The 17,077-nt window shown below is 52.2% G+C and overlaps 1 protein-coding gene across 20 annotated transcripts in view; it reads right to left on the bottom strand.

The window, feature by feature from the left end:
- Positions 1-17,077, bottom strand: part of MAPT (microtubule associated protein tau) — a 99,932-nt gene that overhangs the window by 35,222 nt on the left and 47,633 nt on the right. For 10 of the 20 annotated variants that reach the window (XM_006940453.5, XM_006940455.5, XM_006940454.5 and 7 more), the window contains exons 2-5: positions 14,139-14,297; positions 9,701-9,787; positions 7,095-7,181; positions 3,248-3,313 (exon numbers count right to left, since the gene is read on the bottom strand). In XM_006940453.5, coding sequence (XP_006940515.1) covers positions 3,248-3,313; positions 7,095-7,181; positions 9,701-9,787; positions 14,139-14,280 — 382 coding nt within the window. In that variant the 5' untranslated portion in view covers positions 14,281-14,297. Of the gene's footprint in view, positions 1-3,247; positions 3,314-7,094; positions 7,182-9,700; positions 9,788-14,138; positions 14,298-14,491; positions 14,641-17,077 lie in introns of those variants that run through there. The other 10 variants (XM_019818030.3, XM_045044290.1, XM_019818033.3 and 7 more) reach the window with 3 other exon arrangements.

The following is a 17,077-nucleotide window of genomic DNA, read 5'->3' as shown; positions in this document are numbered from 1 at the left end:
CATTTCCTGTTCCTGCCATCAACCACGGTGCCTGCCACATAGCGACGACCAACAACGGAATGCTGCCTGGTGAACAGGAAAATAGGCTAATTTCTGCTTTCTGCAGGGTCTGCAGCACCTCACTGGGACCGTTGGCCAGCCGCTGGGAAGAAGAGCCCAAATGACAGAGACGCAGGGACCAGACAACCTGAGCAGGTGCCTCAGCACCATGGCTTCTCAGCAACCAACCAGCTCAACAGACCAGAGGCTGAGGCAGATGCTAGTCTTCACACCTCCCAGACGAGCCATGCATCCTTGCCTTCTGGAAAAGGCTTTCCTCCCAGAGCTTTCTAGAAGTTGCTCTAGGTCAGGACGTTACTGTTCTCTAACAGACTGTAAGACCTGGAATGACCTTCATTAAAAAAGATACCAAGGAGGGGGGTGCCTGGGTGGCTCAGTCGGTTGCGCGTCTGACTCTTGGTTTCCGCTCAGGTCACGATCTCATGGTTCATGGGATTGAGCCCCGAATCGGGCTCCGTGCTGACAGTGCTTGGAGCCTGCTTGGGAGTCTCTCTCTCTCTCTCTCTCTCTCCCCCTCTATCTCTGACCTTCCTCCATTCACGTGCTCTCTCTCTCAAAATAAATGAATAAACATTAAAAAAAAACATAAATAGTGAACACGTCTTGAAAAGTCATCAATATTTGATTGTACCGTGTGTGCGTATTGACCGAACCGATCATCGTGCAACTATATTTCTGGAGGAAGGACTGAGGCTGGGAGAATATTCTATTCAGTTCCTAGAATACTATGAAGTGCTCAGTAAGTAATAAACATAGCAAGCATCTTGCGGCGGGGGGGGGGAGGGGGGGGAGTGGTCCAAGGTAAACAATATTGGGCAAACAGTGTGCAGGCCTCAGGACTCTGGATAAACTTTCCCCCCACATCCCTGTCAGGAGGCCTGGTCTTCATGACACAGGAGAAAGGTCTACCCCTCCGTGTGACAGGACGTGGGTAAGGCCTTCCCTTATCTGACACTCTGCTTCCTGCAGTGCCATCCTAAAACGTCCTTGTCTGGCAGGTATTCATGAACATGGGCTACCAGAGGCCTTCTTTCTGCAGCAGAAACTGCAAGGGTAAGATGTAATAACTATGCTTTTGCTAGATGGCCCTTTCTAAATCTGAAAATTGACTACAGGCCTTTAGCAAATAAAGTGTGTTTATGGATCACGAGCATGTCCGATTTCGCTGGAGGGAACAGGGCTCATCAATTTGGACCAGCAGTCCTAATCAAGTCCTCCTTAGGATCAGAGGTAGAAACCTCCACGTTTTCCAGATCTGGTGCCAACTTCCCACTGCGAATGGCTACCTGGTGTTCATCTTTATAGCTACATGATTCTAGGCCACTGATGGGAAAAAAATGTAAAAATTGAGTGAGCACAGGGGCACCTGAGTGGCTCAGCTGGTTAAACATCTCACTTTGGCTCAGGTCATGACCTCGCGGTTCATGGGTTTGAGCCCTGTGTCGAGCTCTATGCTGACAGCTCGGAGCCTGGAGCCTGCTTCAGTTTCTGTGTCTCCCTCTCTCTGCCCCTCCCCCCCTTCTCACACTCTGTCTGTCTCTCAAAAATAAACAAACATTTAAAAATTTTTTTTAAAAATTTGAGTGAGCATGAAAACAAAGTTTCCACAAAAGATGTTGGCCTGATCTTTTCATCGCATGGAATATGTTGCAGGGACATGAAGACCTAGCCTGTAATAAATATTTGTAGAAAAAACTCAAATCCACTTCTATGGAAATAAATGGTCATTTCCAGTGGTTATAAAAGCCTCTCATTTCACCTAAGCCTGAAAATCATGACCTGAAAGAAACAGGTGGCAGGGTTCTAGTTATTTAACACACAGACTGGGGTTCTTCCTTACACTGATTATCCCTTCAAATATTTTCTGAAACTCTCTGTGAGTCTAAGAGTGAAAACACACCTCTCCACGCTATGCGAAATGAGGTTAGCCCACTATGGGGCAATGAACGGGCGCCTGGGTGGCTCAGGGGGGTAAGTGTCCGACTTTGGCTCAGATCATGATATCATGGCTCGTGGGTTCGAGCTCTGTGCTGACGGCTCGACCCTGGAGCCCGCCAGAGCCCGGAGCCTACTTCAGATTCTGTCTTTCTCTGCCCCTCCCCTGCTCATGCCCTGTCACTCTCTCAAAAATAAATACACATTAAAAAAAAAACCAACAACCCTCAATGAAACACTTCTTTGGGCCCCGAGTCTTCCTAAAGCCAGATGGCCCCAATGCCAGCACTAGATGTTGGACAAATCCCGTATCACTTTCTGGAGAGAAAAAAAGTGACTTTCTAGCTCTCTGGCAGTCTAGAAAGTTCCACATGATACAGTAGACTCTCCAGTTCATCGATGCAGCAGGTGATAGAAAATGAACCTAGTGCCATATTATATCAGAGGTCTCTATTTCCTGAGATAAGGAATTTTTTCTTTTTAAGTTTTTTTTAATGTTTATTTTCGAGAGAGAGAGAGAGAGAGAGAGAGTGAGTGGGGGCAGAGAGAGAGGGAGACACAGAATCTGACGTAGGCTCCAGGCTCTGAGCTGTCAGCACAGATCCCAATGTGGGCTCGAACTCACAGACCGCGAGATCATAACCTGAGCTGAAGTCGGATGCTTAACCCACTGAGCCACCCAGGCACCCTGATAAGGAATCTTTAATATAAAGTTAAGTTCTTAAAACATTTGGGCTAAATGATTACAGAAAGTTGGTTTCCTTGAACACAGTTTTGGTCCCTGAGAAGAAAATCATAATAAGGTCTGAATGTTGCACAGAAGAAAGTTAAAAAGAAATTGCTTGGTGGAGATATGGTTGAGGCCTTGCTCCTGGGACAGGGCCAGAGGGCAGCCTGAGGAGAAAATCACCTATCATACACATGTGAGTTTCTGTTGGACACTCTTTCTTGACTCCCCAGGCTGGACAGGGCCAGCCTCTCTCAGGACCCTAAATACCTTAGGAATAACTCAGAAACAGTGTTAGGAAAAAAAAAAAAAAAGAGGTGTGTGTGTGTGTGTGTGTGTGTGTGTGTGTGTGTCTGTGTCTAGAGTTCTTTCTGTGTCTGATTAGCCCATCTTTGATGAGAACCTCCTGGACCCATGAATTAGGGCCCAGGTGCGAGTTTTCTTCGCAGGGTAGAGCCCATCTGAATGCTGCCATCTCCCTTCTCCTGACCCCCAGGTTGTGGTAGGCGATTCTACCCCACTGACCTTGAGTCACATGTCCGGCGGCTTGGTCTTCCAGGTTGGGGGTGTCTCCAATGCCTGCTTCTTCAGCTGGTTTATGTGTCAACAAATGAAGAAGATATAAGCAAAAACAGTTATTGTTTGCCAGAAACCAAGTTCTTTGCATCTTCCAGTGTTTTTCTGAAAACATTCAGGAAAGGCACATCTTACGAGTAAGTACCAAGGGGCTGAGCCTCTGGCTTTTTGCAAATATTATTGCTGGGGATGTCTACAAAAGCAGGTTACTAAATGAACCCCACCGTACCCACACACTTTGCAGGTGACCATGATCCTGTAGGAAAGACCTTCTCCACAGTGGGCCCAGGGTCCCGAGTGCCCCACTCAACAAAGACACGCAGGGTGGGTGAGGTCAGAGAAGCAGTTTACTGCTCAACCATCACCACGGGAACCACCACCGAGTGGCAGGTGCACTCCCAGCCCCAGCCAGTGCTCTGGGGGCGCTCAGGGTGCAGGAAAGCACTAGGCGTGGGCTGTGGAGTCAAGCTGGGGTTCGCATCCAGCCACCACCATTTACTTAACCTCTCAGAGCCTCTGTTTCCTCACCTAGACCCCCAAGGTGATGAAAACGGCTTGTCTCGGAGGACGGCGGTGAGGGTGAAAACGAGAATTTGAACGACTGTGTTTAGTGAGATGCCGGGCATGTAGGAAGTGCCCCACAGCTGTGCAGGTTCTTTTCTCCAAACTACTGGGCAAACCCCTGTAACCACCTGCCAGGAGTAATTGCCACCTGGTTAGGAGGAGGCCGGGAGTGAGCAGCGTCTAGGGGTCTTGGGCTCACCCCAAATGAAGAAGACCACATCATCAACAGTGACAAAATCGGTAAGCTTTACCACAATGCCAATTTCTGCGCCGTGAAAAATCAGGACATTGCTCCAGGACAACAGATACAATTGTGTAGAAGAGAGTTCATAAAGCAAGTTGGTGCACACATTGACGTGCACTTGCCTCATGATGCCAGAAGAACCAACATGCATGCCCTGATGGATGGAGACAGGGAAACCACCACCCCTAAGGAATGCCTACAAGTTGCTGGCTGGGCCACGAGTCTTTTCTCCCAGACCTGAGATGGTTACGATTGCACGCCTAAAACAGAAATGCCAAGTCACCAGCTCAGGCCTGCCGTGGAGGGCATGGAGGAGGGAAAAGAAAGATCCTCTGGGTCACTGGACAGCTGCGTGGTGGCCTTATAAACACTGGCCCGCTGGCTGTCCCAGAACAGCAGCAGTGAGGGCCGTGAGGGGACTGGCAGTGGGCTCCCCAACCACCAGATCATAAACACGACCTTGCTCTGGGGCCCCCACAAGCTGACACTGTGCCACCCACGAGGTCAAACAGTGACAGCTTCAAGCACAGATTTTGTCTGAGTTTCTGACAAGGCTGTGGTAGAAAGGTTCAGAGTGACAGCTTAGGTCCAGCTAAGTGGCATAGAGTCCTGGAGACAGAGAACACAGGGAAGGGGGTGGGGGACACATGGGAATGACATCACTGCTGTGGCACTGGGAGGTCACTGCACTCACACGCGGGTGCAGAATTGCAATATCCTGGCCCCGGTGCGTGTCAGACACTGGAGGCTGCTGATAACCCTGACGCCCCCTCACTCCCCAGTTCCCAGCAAGGGAGGTGCTCAGAGAGGCCAAAGGGAGGAGGTAGGGTGTGTGGCCGTGGCTGGACCATCACATCACTACACGGGCTTTCCGCATCCCTGAAGCCCCAAGAGGCAGGGGTTCCCATCCCAGCAAGGCAGGGATTCCTGCTGTGGGGCGGCCACAGTGCATCCCCAGTAGGCCTCAAAGGAGAAGTTTCAAGAATGTAAGACACCTAGCCAAGGACGAAACTAGGTTACACATCATCCAGGTCAACAGCTGAAAAAAAGCCCCCCGAATCTAAATCCTCCCTATCTCGTTGAGGATGTAAAGGGTGGAGAGGGTGGCTTGGGCGCGTGGAGGACGGGCTGCATGGCCACCACCCACCTCAGCCCCAAAGGGAGGGTTTCAAGGCACCACTCGGAGACACTTGCTGCGTATCCCCTGTGGTTAGCGACACGGCGGACCGCTGTCAGAATCCCACCTGGGAAAACCAGAGGAGAGATGGGCTGGCCCCGCTTTGGGGGCGGAGCAAAGGGTGTGGCTGCAGCCCTGTGGTCAGTCTGCACACGCCAAGTTTGCTTGGGCAAAGCATGCCCTTGTGTTTCCCACAGACCCGATATGGACACAGGTGTGGAAGCGCCTTGGACCATGGCCGGTGGGCTGCCAATAGAAGCAAGCCAACTTCAGCAGAAGGCTGGGGGGGATCTTCAGATTCCAAGGGGCTGAAGAGAGCGAAGTGCCTGCTGGAATCAAGGGCAGAGGGAGGGACCTTTGGGGGATGACTGGGATGGAGGAGTCTGGAAGGATTCCAAACAGGTGCCCACAAAAGAAAGAGTCGACGTTAAACGCTGCAGAGAGCGTGAAGCCGCGCACAGTAGTGCTGATCCAGGATGAACTTTCCTGCCTGCCGTCCCCTCCACCTCCCCAGCCCCAAAGTGGGGGGCTGCAACCCTGAATGAGCTTGGGCTACTGGATGGGACCAGACATTCTAACCAGCACTCGCAAACGGTGTTTTGCGACGAGACTAAAGTACTTTTGATCGCTTAGCAGTGATGAAAAAGTCAGAAGCGGGCTACAGTTTTCACCCTGGAGGGGAAGGGCTCTCCCACTGAGTAAACTATACAGGCACAGGGGTGGGGGTGGGGTACAAAAATCAGGTTATCCAAGAGCTCATCGTTGTTCAGCCTTCAAACGACCTTCACTGTCAAGGACGAGGGCCATCCAGCTTCAAGAATACGCCTCCATCCATCTCAAAAGACCAACTCACAAAGCAGAAACAGTTCTGACGAGTGGAGGGAGGGGGCGGTTGCCGCTGGACCTCTGCATGGGGGTTCTCAACAAATGGAGCCCCGAGAAAAAGCTGCAGTTTCCCAAAAAGCTGCCCTGAGCACCGTCTTCAGGAAGGAAACAAGACTCCTGTCTGGGGACGTTTTCCCCATTCTCCAGTGCTGGTGACATCCTGTCTGGAACTCTTCTGCACATCTTCTTCAGTGCCCTCCCAATCCAGAAGCCAACAGCTGAGCATTTACATAAGCACAAAGAACATTACCAGAAGGGGACGGCGGCCAGAGCTCTGGGCTGAGCGAGCCGTTTCCTAAGGGTCCCAGGGGGCTGGAGGCCACCACCATTTCTGGTAGGTGCCCTGTCTGCGAGACCCCCATCATCTGTGCTGACAGGACAGTCTCGTCACGCCTCTTCGATGCAGATACGTTGAAAAAGCTAGTTCTAGAAATGGATGCTAGGTCACACTGCTGAGCTCCCTAGGGGCTGTCCCATTAAGATCCTCCAAAGGCGTGGGTCAGTCATGAGACCTTGCCACACGCTTGGGTGCCCCAGGCGGTAAACTGTCCGTTAGGAGGTGACCCTGTCACTGGGCAGAGCCCCAGCAGGAAGGTGAACTGAGCCCAGGGGTGATCTGCCACCAGCCTGCCTCGGAGGACCCTGCAGAGAGCTTGGAGCTGTTGTGCCGGCTGAGATGGAGGGAGAAGCTGGACGGAATCCAGAATATCCTCCCTCCTCTGGGAAGCTGGCGGGCAGCCACGGAAGCCATCGGCCACCAAGGCGCCAAGATTGGAATGACCCAAGATTCCCAGAAACCGGGAGTCCTCCCACGTTGCTGCCTCGCTGGGAGACAGCATAACCCCTATTCGCACCCACGCCTCCTTGCAGGGCGGCCGGGCACCCGGCCAGGGCCGCCTCCACCCAGCCACGAGAGTCACCCTCACCTGTGGTTCCTTCTGGGATCTCCGTGTGGGGCTGAGCGGCCGCCTGCTCGCCGGGGGCTCCCTCATCCACTAAGGGTGCTGTCGCGTCTGGAAACCGAGAGTCGCCTTAAGGAGGCTAGGAAAGCCAGGCCAAGCCCCTCACCTTACTTCTCGAGTGGGAGCAGGCAGGGGCGGGGAGGCAGGAGGGGACTCGGCGGCATGCAAAAAGCAACACCACAAAGCAACACCCAGAGCTGCGCCCCTGCCTGATGTTTCCCCAGGAAGCACATGAATATCTTGCTTGGTGGCACCGCCTCATGAGATGCCCAGGCCATCTGCCGGGGACAGCCCCCGTGTGGACGCTGCAGCAGAAGAGACTGCCGGGGACGGGCCCAGGTGTTTTAAAGAGGAAATGTCTAAAATCAGATGGCCATGAGGCCTTAAGCAAGACCTTTGCCCTTTGGGCCTCAGTTTCCTCATCTGCAAAATGGGAATATCACGGCCAGGTGACCTTCAAGTTCTCGTCCAGCTCTAAGCCCCCTGTCCTGTGAGTCCATGACTCACGGTTAAAAGCACAGACTCCCCCAGGTGGCAATGAACAGGCTGGTCCCGTCCAGAGCTGGGTGCTTAACAACAAGCTTAACAGATGGTCCACCTGCAGAGCAGAGGCCACAGTTAAAAACCCACCACCAGGAGCTGCTGTCAGCCTCTCATCAAGGCGAGCACCTTCCAATTCAGCAGTCCTCCCCAAGCAGTGCCCTGGCATACTCCCAGGCTGTTCCAGGCAGACATAAGGAGTTGTCAGCTTTGAAAGCTTTCCAAGAGTCCGAGTCAATTTAGTCAAATGGAATCCATTTTAATCACGGTCGTCTCGGGAGCAGGCGGAGCCGCCTGGCCAAGCCCAGCCCCAGCAGAGTCCCCTTCCTCGTGGGGAGGGGGTGGAAACTCTCGGGGCCCACACATGTACAGGATCCAGAGTGCAGCAAGACTTGGTTGGAAGATCCTTCCAGAATAATGTTGATGGGGCCACTGACAACCATGATTTGGGAGGCTGCTATGAAGTCTGGCATTAGTGTTTGACGACCTCAGGGAGGTAGCAACTTGCAAAACTGTCCTAACCAGATCAGCGGGAAATGTCTTGCATCAGCAGCTCTAAGAAGGAGCACAAAGAGCCCTTGGCCTGGGTATTCTCTTCACTAGGCTGAGAACCTGGGGGGAGGGGGGGGGCGCCAGGGGGGGGGCAGGGCCACACCTACTTTCTCCCCCACAGATGGTCCCTTACACCAAGCAATTGGCAGGCACTTCCTCAATTCATTCAAAGGTGGACACTTGGGGAGATGCCGGGACACGTTCTCGTCTTGTGACAGCCTCCAAAGTCATGGGCAGAGCCAGGAGGAGGAGAGTACTGAAAAGAGAACCATGAACCTCCCTGGGGATGAATGGGGGGGGGGGGGATGGAAGGGCAGATACCTCAGACTGGTTACTTAAGAGCCATTCTCAATGCCCTTATCCCTTGATTTCTCCTACTTATGAGTCTGGAAAGCAAAACGCTCCATGTTCCGTCCTCCCCCTTACAGCCAGGCGTGGCCATGAGACTCAGCTCTGGCCAATGAGACATAAGCGGAAGTCGGCTAGGCGGGGCTTGCAGGAAAACTGCTTTCCTAATAAAAAGGAAACACATTTGATTTCAGGGCCCTTTTAGCCAGGCTTTGCTACTTTCCTCTTGCTTGGAAGGCAGATGTGATGCTTGGAAGTGCAGCAGCCATCTTGTAACCACAAGGCAATAATCCAACCATTACAGATGGCAGAAGATAAAGACAGAAGAGCACTGATCACGCTGGAGACCTGCTGCCATCCAGACATGTTATTAAGTGAGACCAACAAACCTCTTCATATCTAGGCCCCAGCTAGTTTGGTTTTCCATTACCTAAAACCAAATGCAGTGTCGACTGACTCAGAAGGGAAGCAAGAAAAGGTGGTCAAAATCAGGACCAAGGAGCTCTTCAGGAAATACATGAGGAATTTTATAATAACCTAGACACCAAACGTCTAGAGAGGACAGGTCAGAAGGCGTGCTGGAATGCACACCTCGGCCAAGGTCCGGAGCCCTGGACCATGCCGAGAGCCCAAGAAATGAAGGATACTAGACCAGATCAGTCCCAAAGTATGAGCTTGGAGATGTGCACCGACCCGCCCCCTTTCTCACCTAAATGGCTGCACTGGGACCTGGTGGCTCGTGAGAGAAGAGAAAGGGGGGCGGGGGCTTCTGAAGGAGTGTGGGGTGGGGGGACAGCTGCCACGGAGCAGGGGCTTTGTGGAGCTCTGCTCGGGCCCCGCTCGGCCACAGACCCAGCCTCTCCAAACGCGGCTGCCTCAAAGCACACACACGATGAAGGGGCCCAAACACGGCACCGGAGAGCGAGGCGCCAAAGCAGGGCTTGGCTCCCGTGACATTCCCGGGCCTGAGCCCATCCTGCAAAGCACCGAACAAGCATGGCCGTCAGCCAGCGGGAGAGGCAGCAGCGGACGCAGCCGGGAAGGGTGGCACGCGGGGCTCAAAGCACGGCTAAGCGCAGGCTGGAGGCACGGAGGAGCTGTCTCAGTGAGGCAAGGGGAGGAGGGCCCACCTTCTGCCGTCGGCGTGCTCTTAGCATCCGAGGTTTCAGAGCCCGGTTCCTCAGATCCATCATCAGCGGGGGTCTGCAGGGGAGACTCTGGAACATACACAATGAGCCCCTCAGAACGGCTGCCGCTCCCCACCCCTCCTTCCGACTGCAGGAGGAAATGGGGAGCAGTGTCTTTCGGAGCCGAAAACCACCCAGCGCGGGACCCAGATGGATGGGGCGTGGCCACGTGATAAAGTCACAAGGGGGACCAATCCCACCCCCATCCCGACACGACGGTGTCCCCACAGCAGGGTCATCAGGCCAAGATGCAGGTGCTCGTTCCCGGACAAGAGGAGAAACTGCCTTTTAATCAGCCCGCGGTTTCAGCAGAGACTCGGCCTCATGCCGACAAAAGGGCAGCCGACACTACGAAGCCCGCTGCTGCGTCTTTCCTGACCGAGAGAGGCTCATGGGAGAGCGCAACCCTTCATCGGCGACAAGCAGAACGCCTGGAAACCCACTCCGATCCAACTCCTTCCTCTGAAAAGGGCAGACGCAGTGCCTTCTAACTGGACGTCGGATCGTGTGTCTGGACTTCACCCAGCTTGTTTCCTAGAAAGATCTCCAAGTACTGACCAGCAGGACTGGAGTCGCACCTGAAACGTCAGCCACAGTTACCTACGGAGACAGCTGCCCTTTCAGAATCCGAAGCCAAGGAGGCTCTGGTGGAGCCCGGGAAAGCCACTCCACCTGGGGGTGAGGGCAGGGTCTGCGGGGCTGGCCTGTGTACAAAGCAGAACCCCGAGACGACAAAGGGCAAGCGGTGTTCCACTGCACTGAGAGATCCGACACCCACTGCTAAAATGCCGCCAGTGCATACCCAGCCCTGGGGGCGACCATCCGGCCAAAGAAGGACCAATTCTAACCAGATTTCCAGCACACCCACAGCTCCCTGGTCCTGGGGCTTACACAAACCTGCAAACTGCCTCGAGAAGGCTTTGGACAAATGGCGAGAAAGCATCTGCAGACTGTGTGCTGGGTCTTGTTATTACTAACCAGGCTTGACTGTCAGAGCACAAGAGCATATGGAGAGCGCCCCAAGCATGCTTGTCCCCCAAGCAGCCCCTCCCCCACTCTGTCCTGGAGCCTGCCATCCTTATCATTAGAATTAGCCTTACTAAATTTCTTGGAGGGACAGAAAGGAGGAGGAAGAAGCCTTTTCCGAACGTCTTAGCTGGAAGATCTAACAAGTTAACCCTTAAACACCTTTTAATTCCTTAGGGTGCGTTCCTCTATCAGTTAACCACCTGTCACCTCACCCACCTGGAGGCTCTTGGCTGTATCCAGTCCTTGTCCAACTTTGAGCCTCCACACAGATACTCTTTGTTCTAGTATTTTATACGTGGTTTCTTGTCATGATTCCAAATAGTCTGTCACTTATCTAAAATGTTACTAGTAAAGTGACACAGCTTCTGCCAAGTTATACTGCTCACGCCCCATATAGAAATCACTCCTAAATCCTTAGAAGCAAGAACAAATTTGATGGGAGTGATGGAAATCTCTTAAGTATCACTTGCTTTCTTGGGAAGTATACTCTTTAGGTAAGCAAACTATCTACAAATGTTTCCCTTTCACAGCAGTGACAAAAAGGCTAGCAACTTAAAATCTGCACACACACACACACACACACACACATATATATCATATATCATATATTTGTTTTAGCACAGAACTTCTGATCATGTTTTATGTTAAAGAATTGAGCAGTTTTAGCAAACATACCTTAGACAACTCTGAGACACAAAATAACTTGTAAACTTGTTCTAACTTTACAAATTGAATTTCATTTCTCCCCCCAAAAATATGAATGGTAAAAAACACTTTTTTTTCCTTTTTTTTAACGAACTTTTTACTTAAGAACAGTTTTAGATTTATAGGAAAAAAAATTACAAAGCTACTACAGAGAATATACCCCACACCAAGTTTCCCCAGTTATTAACATCCTATACTATTAGGTATATTTGTTGCAACGCTGTATGTATTTTAAATTTAATTTTTAATACCAGCCTACCCTAAACAGAATGTCACTGGCATAATTCACACCAGGCAGAATTCTAAGTTGGATTCCACCCATGAGGGTTTAATAACGGAAGTCCAAGGGGACCTGGCTGAGTGACAAGGGGCAAAACAGATGACAAGGAGCTGAAGATGTCCCTCTGATGGGGTAGCACCGCATATCAGCCCTTGACCTCAGAGAGGAAACTCCGCTTGTCATCTGTCAACCGAGGAAAGTGACATCTGCCCTCAGCAGTTGTTGTGAGCATCGCCTGAGACGCTGGTGGTGAAGGCCTTTGCAATCCTAGAGTTCTAGAAAAATGCCCCAATTACCATTTTAAGGAAGTTCCCTTATAAGCAGGGTGGCCATAAACTTTATCACCCAAATTGGGACACTTGACTGTGGAAGTGGCAATGGTCATCATGACACAGAACAGAGACTTGCACGTGGATGTGTGGGCTCAGGTCCTCAGAAGAAGGAGTTCTCAGGGCCCCAATGAGGGGGTCAAGGGGTCAGGGGATCAGGGGATCAGGGAACAAGGCAAATTCTGGCTCCCACCCCAAGCTGCCTCAGCCAGGTAGGGCTGCAGGGAGAAAGCGACGTGCCACTAACCTTTGGGATCGAGGTCCTGGGGGCCAGCACCCTTCATTCCACATGGCTGGGGTCGGGGTGGGGAGAGAAAATGGAAAGGGGCTGTAGAGCCACGGGGGTGGAGGGGGACAGCAGGGGAAAGAAAATCAAGGCAAGAAGGGAAAGAGGGAAGGAGGAAAAGGAGACCGTGGGAGAGGAGGAGACGGGGTGCGGGGGTGGGGGGAACGGAGTGGGGGACAAAGGGAGGAAGGGCACCCAGCAGGACTCAAAGGAGAAAGCATATTTCCTCACTGCCCTCCATGGGAGCTGCACCTTAGCAGCTCTGGCTGGAGCCAGGCTATGGCCTGGGAGAGGTAAGGACGTACATTTCTCACCACCATTTGGAGCCTGACACCCAGAGGGCAGATCTGGCCCCCTGGGACACTTGGCTGGTGTGGGTATTTCCCCCCACTCCCCTCCCCCAGCACCTGGGGCTGGGAGGCCCCAAGAAGGCCAGAGGGCAGCCCCGGAGCTCCCCGGGACAGTATATCCACTCTTCCTTTACCAGCCAGGAGCCCACCTGTCTGATTCCCAGGTTCCTCTGACGCCTACGCTCTCTGCTTCAACAGAGAGACAGAAGTCGCCTTTGAAACCAGGCCCCACAATGAGTCCTGCGAGCAGGGACTATCATTCCTCGTGCTTCCCCAACCCAGGGGTCCTCCTGGTGACCCTACCTCCTGCAGGGAACCTTCCCAGACAGATGCACCCAGAAGAGCACCCTTCTCACTTTGGAGCCCCACCGCCTCCAGCCACTGCTCCACACCTCAGGGTGCAAAGTATTTTTATTATTTTTAGCACTGAAAGAGAATAGCAGGCTGTTTGCTATTTTGTCTCCTCAGGAATGGGTCTGGAGGGCAGGAATGGAGGTCTTCTTACACTGGGTATCACTTGGCAATGACAGAGAGGACAGCATGAGAAGCAGGAGAGAGGGCTTGGTGCCCTCCATGGGACTCCCCAAACTCCGTGGACATGAAACACAGGTGTTTGGTGGGGGAGAGGAGGAGGTCGAGAAAACTTGGCCCAAAGACTGTATTATAGAATATCTAGGGGTTTAGGGGCGCCCGGGTGGCTCAGTCGGTTAAGGGCCCGGCTCAGGTCACGATCTCACAGTTCATCAGTTCAAGCCCTGTGTCGGGCTCTGTGCTGACAGCAAGGAGCCTGTGTGGCATTCTCTCCCTCTCCCTCTCTCTTTATGCCCCTCCCCCACTTGTGCACTCTTGCGTTCTCTCTCTCTGAAAATAAATAACTAAACTTAAAAATAAAAAAAGAATATTTAGAGGTTTAGAGGATCCAGTTTGTTAGTATAGGTACAGCAGGAATCCCAGCGCTGACCTTGCTGAAAGAGGGCCCAGACAGGCCCTTAAGGAGGAGATAAAAATAATACACAAGCCCAGTATTTTTCATGTTCATGAATGCTGCTGATCTAAAGGTGAATAGATTGGGCTAAAGACTCAAGACAGCACGGGGTATTAATCAGACTGACAGGCCCCTTGCAATCTTTGTCATGCCACTGTCCACACACGTGTCAGACTCTTCTTTGGAAGGGTACATTTTCAAACGGCCTCACATTTTGAGTTATCTTGGCCCTTTCAAATTATGAGGCTTCCTTCACTCTACTGACAACCCAACACAATCAAGTATTTAAAATTCCTTTCAAGAGCTTGTTGTTTCGGGCCAGCCCCTTCCTGAGCAAGCAGGTTGGTGGCCACCCACCCACGCCAACCCCGCCCCGCCCCCCAGGCACCTGTTGCGCATGCGTGATTGCGCACTCACCTTTCAAGCCCTGGTCCACGTCACCCTCGTGGTCTTGCATTAGGGTGTAGCTCCCCTGAGAGGGGAGGTCTTTCCTCTCCCCCGTCCCGTACGTCCCAGCATGATCATCCATCACGGTGAAGTCCTGGCGGGGTTCAGCCATCCTGGCTCAAGGCCCACCTGGGGAAGGGAGATGGGAGGATGAGGACGGGCAAGCTGGGCTGAGGGGCCGAAGCGCTAGGGGGATGGGGGTGGGGGCGGGGAGAGAGGGCCCACCTCCCGGGGGCAGACAGATCTCCACCCCCATCCCCTCCCCGAGGGATGCCCAACCTCATCCGCCTTGCCCGTTACGCGTATGTGCACTTTTAATTCACCTGCATCACATCAGTTCATACTCAGAACCACCAGGTGGGCAGGTTCCCGGGCCTGGCTCGTGATGCCCAGCACTCTTTCCACTTCATTAAAATACAAATGCTGCCCAGTAGTAGCTTGCTTACTTATTTTTCTTCCCATTAAAATGTAAGGCCCATCAGGAGAGGGGCGCCATCAGCAAGTGAGGAAAATGACGCACAGAGACGCAATGGGATTATTCCATCACGAGGCAACAGCGAGGCAAACCGACTCTTGACCCTTGTCCAGCCTGCCCCCCCGGAGGTCAGGGCTGGGCCTCCACTCACCTCAGGGTCCCCCACCAGACCTCTCGGGTGTGCGTTCTTGGGGGTCGGGCTCAGAAGTCCCTAACAGCACCATGCACACACATGCACACATCGCCCCCTAGAGCCCCAGCAGGAGACAGTACTTCACGTCCACAGAACGCACTAGAAAGTCATTTGCTCATACTCTGTTCTCATCTTTATTGAGAATATTTAGTGCTTTATTTTAAAAAGTAATTCATAATTGTGAATTCTAGATTTTTGAGTATGCCATTTTGTTCTGGTTCATCCATCCTACTTTGGCTTATTCCAGTTTTTTTTTTTCATCTTTATCTCTGTAATTTGAGTCTCCTCTTTTTGTTATCTTCCTTTTAAACATTTTATTTTTAGGTGATCTCTATGCTTAACATGGGGCTTGAATTCATGACTCCGAGATCAAGAGTCACATGCTCTAGTGACTGAGCCAGCCAGGTGCCCCGATATTGTTCTTTTAAATTGCTTATGCTATTATTATTTTTTTAAATGTTATTTATTTTGAGAGAGAGAGAGAGTGAGTGCACAGCCCAAACTCACCAACCATGAGATCATGACCTGAGCCGAAGTCAGACTCTTAACCACTGAGCCACCCAGGTGCCCCCAAAATGAATTCTTTTTTTTTTTTTTAAAAAGAATGAGCTTAGCAGGACCTCTATCCTAATGGTCTGTTTCCCTTAGAAAGCCCCCAAACATCAGAACCCCTCTTCTAAGAGGGACTAGTTCCATTATCTGAGGAAACTACTGCTCCCCACTCAGCTCTAGGAAATAGCATCTTCCTCCCTGGTGGAGCCTCTCAGAGCGTCCCCGGTCACCGCCCAATGGCTCATCCCCAAGACTGGTCCATGAGTCACTCCATCTGGCTGAGTCACCAGATGCCTCACCCTGGAGCGGTGGGATCGCCCCAGAAGCTCAAGGCCTCCCAGACTGGCTAGAGACACTGGCCCAGGTGAGCCAGGCCAGCCAGCTCAGGGCACCTTGTTCAACCTGCAGCTAAAGATTTAGGGAAGGCTGAGAAGTTGAGTTTCATGGTTTTGCTCTTTAGGTTTGATCAATTCCTTTCAATGACCAAGCTTCCCCTCCCGAAACATGGTGGATGGAGGTATACAAGTAAAACTCTGATGTATGGGTTTCCTCTTTTTTCTTTTTTTTAATATTTATTTATTATTGAGAGACAGAGAGACACAGAGCGTGAGCAGGGGAGGGGCAGAGAGAGGGGGAGACACAGAATCCGAAGCAGGCTCCAGGCTCCGAGCTGTCAGCACAGAGCCCGACGCGGGGCTCGAACTCACAAGCCGTGAGATCGTGACCTGAGCCGAAGTCGGATACAACCAACTGAGCCTCCCAAGTGCCCCTGTCTGACCTTCTTGCATGTTTTCTCTTCCAGGTGTCCTTTAGAACATTTTTTCTCAAATTCTCAGAATTCCATTGGGATTTCGGGCTTATGTTTTGTGCCCAAATGATAACAATTGCTCTCTCCGGAATATTTAGCGTTCCTACCCAAAAGCATAGTGTGTGTCTTCCCAATTATTCCGGTTCCCAAATCTCTCTGGGGGGAGGTAGGGGGGTGTCATTTGCGTTTTTCTGGTGCTGAGCTCACTCTCGACGTCCTGCTGTCCTTCGTACTGCCTTTGTGAACAGGACCCTTGCCCTCATCGTGCTGACGACTCATGAAGGGCTCTGGGTTTCCTCAGTGGAGGTGACCAGGCCACCGTTCCAGTGCTGGAACCGGCCCCGAAGTGATGGGTTCCCCTCGACGTCTCCAGGGGAATAAACGGGAGAAGCATTTTCTGGGCCTCGATCAGACAGATGCGATCTCTTAGCAGAAAATCTCTCATCAATGAGCTTGTGAAAAGAAGCTGGAAGAATTCAGCAGGGTTTGCAGGAGAAGAATGCAAGGGTGAGGGAGGGCATTCTACTCTTTTCCCTACTCTTGAGGTCAGTTTGCCCCCAATTCAGTGGCTGCTCGTATTTTAATGTTTATTGTTTATTTATTTTTGAGAGAGAGCGTGGGGGAGGGGCAGAGAGAGAGGGAGACAGAGGATCTGAAGCAGGCTTTGCACGGACAGCAGAGAGCCCCAGGCGGGGCTCAAACCCACGAACCGTCAGAGAGTGAGCCATCATCGAGCTGAAGCCGGACACTCAACCGACTGAACCACCCAGGTGCTCCTGTTGCTGACGTTTTAAAATCACAGGTTTTAGAGAAGGCGATTCTTTCAAAGGAGCCTGGGAGGCGTGAGACACCAGGGACCCACACGCACTACAGCTCGCCAC

Source organism: Felis catus, chromosome E1, assembly GCF_018350175.1.
Source record: "Felis catus isolate Fca126 chromosome E1, F.catus_Fca126_mat1.0, whole genome shotgun sequence".
NCBI lineage: Eukaryota > Metazoa > Chordata > Mammalia > Carnivora > Felidae > Felis > Felis catus.
Note: the sequence above shows the minus strand (reverse complement) of the source record. Positions and strands in the feature narration are given on the sequence as shown.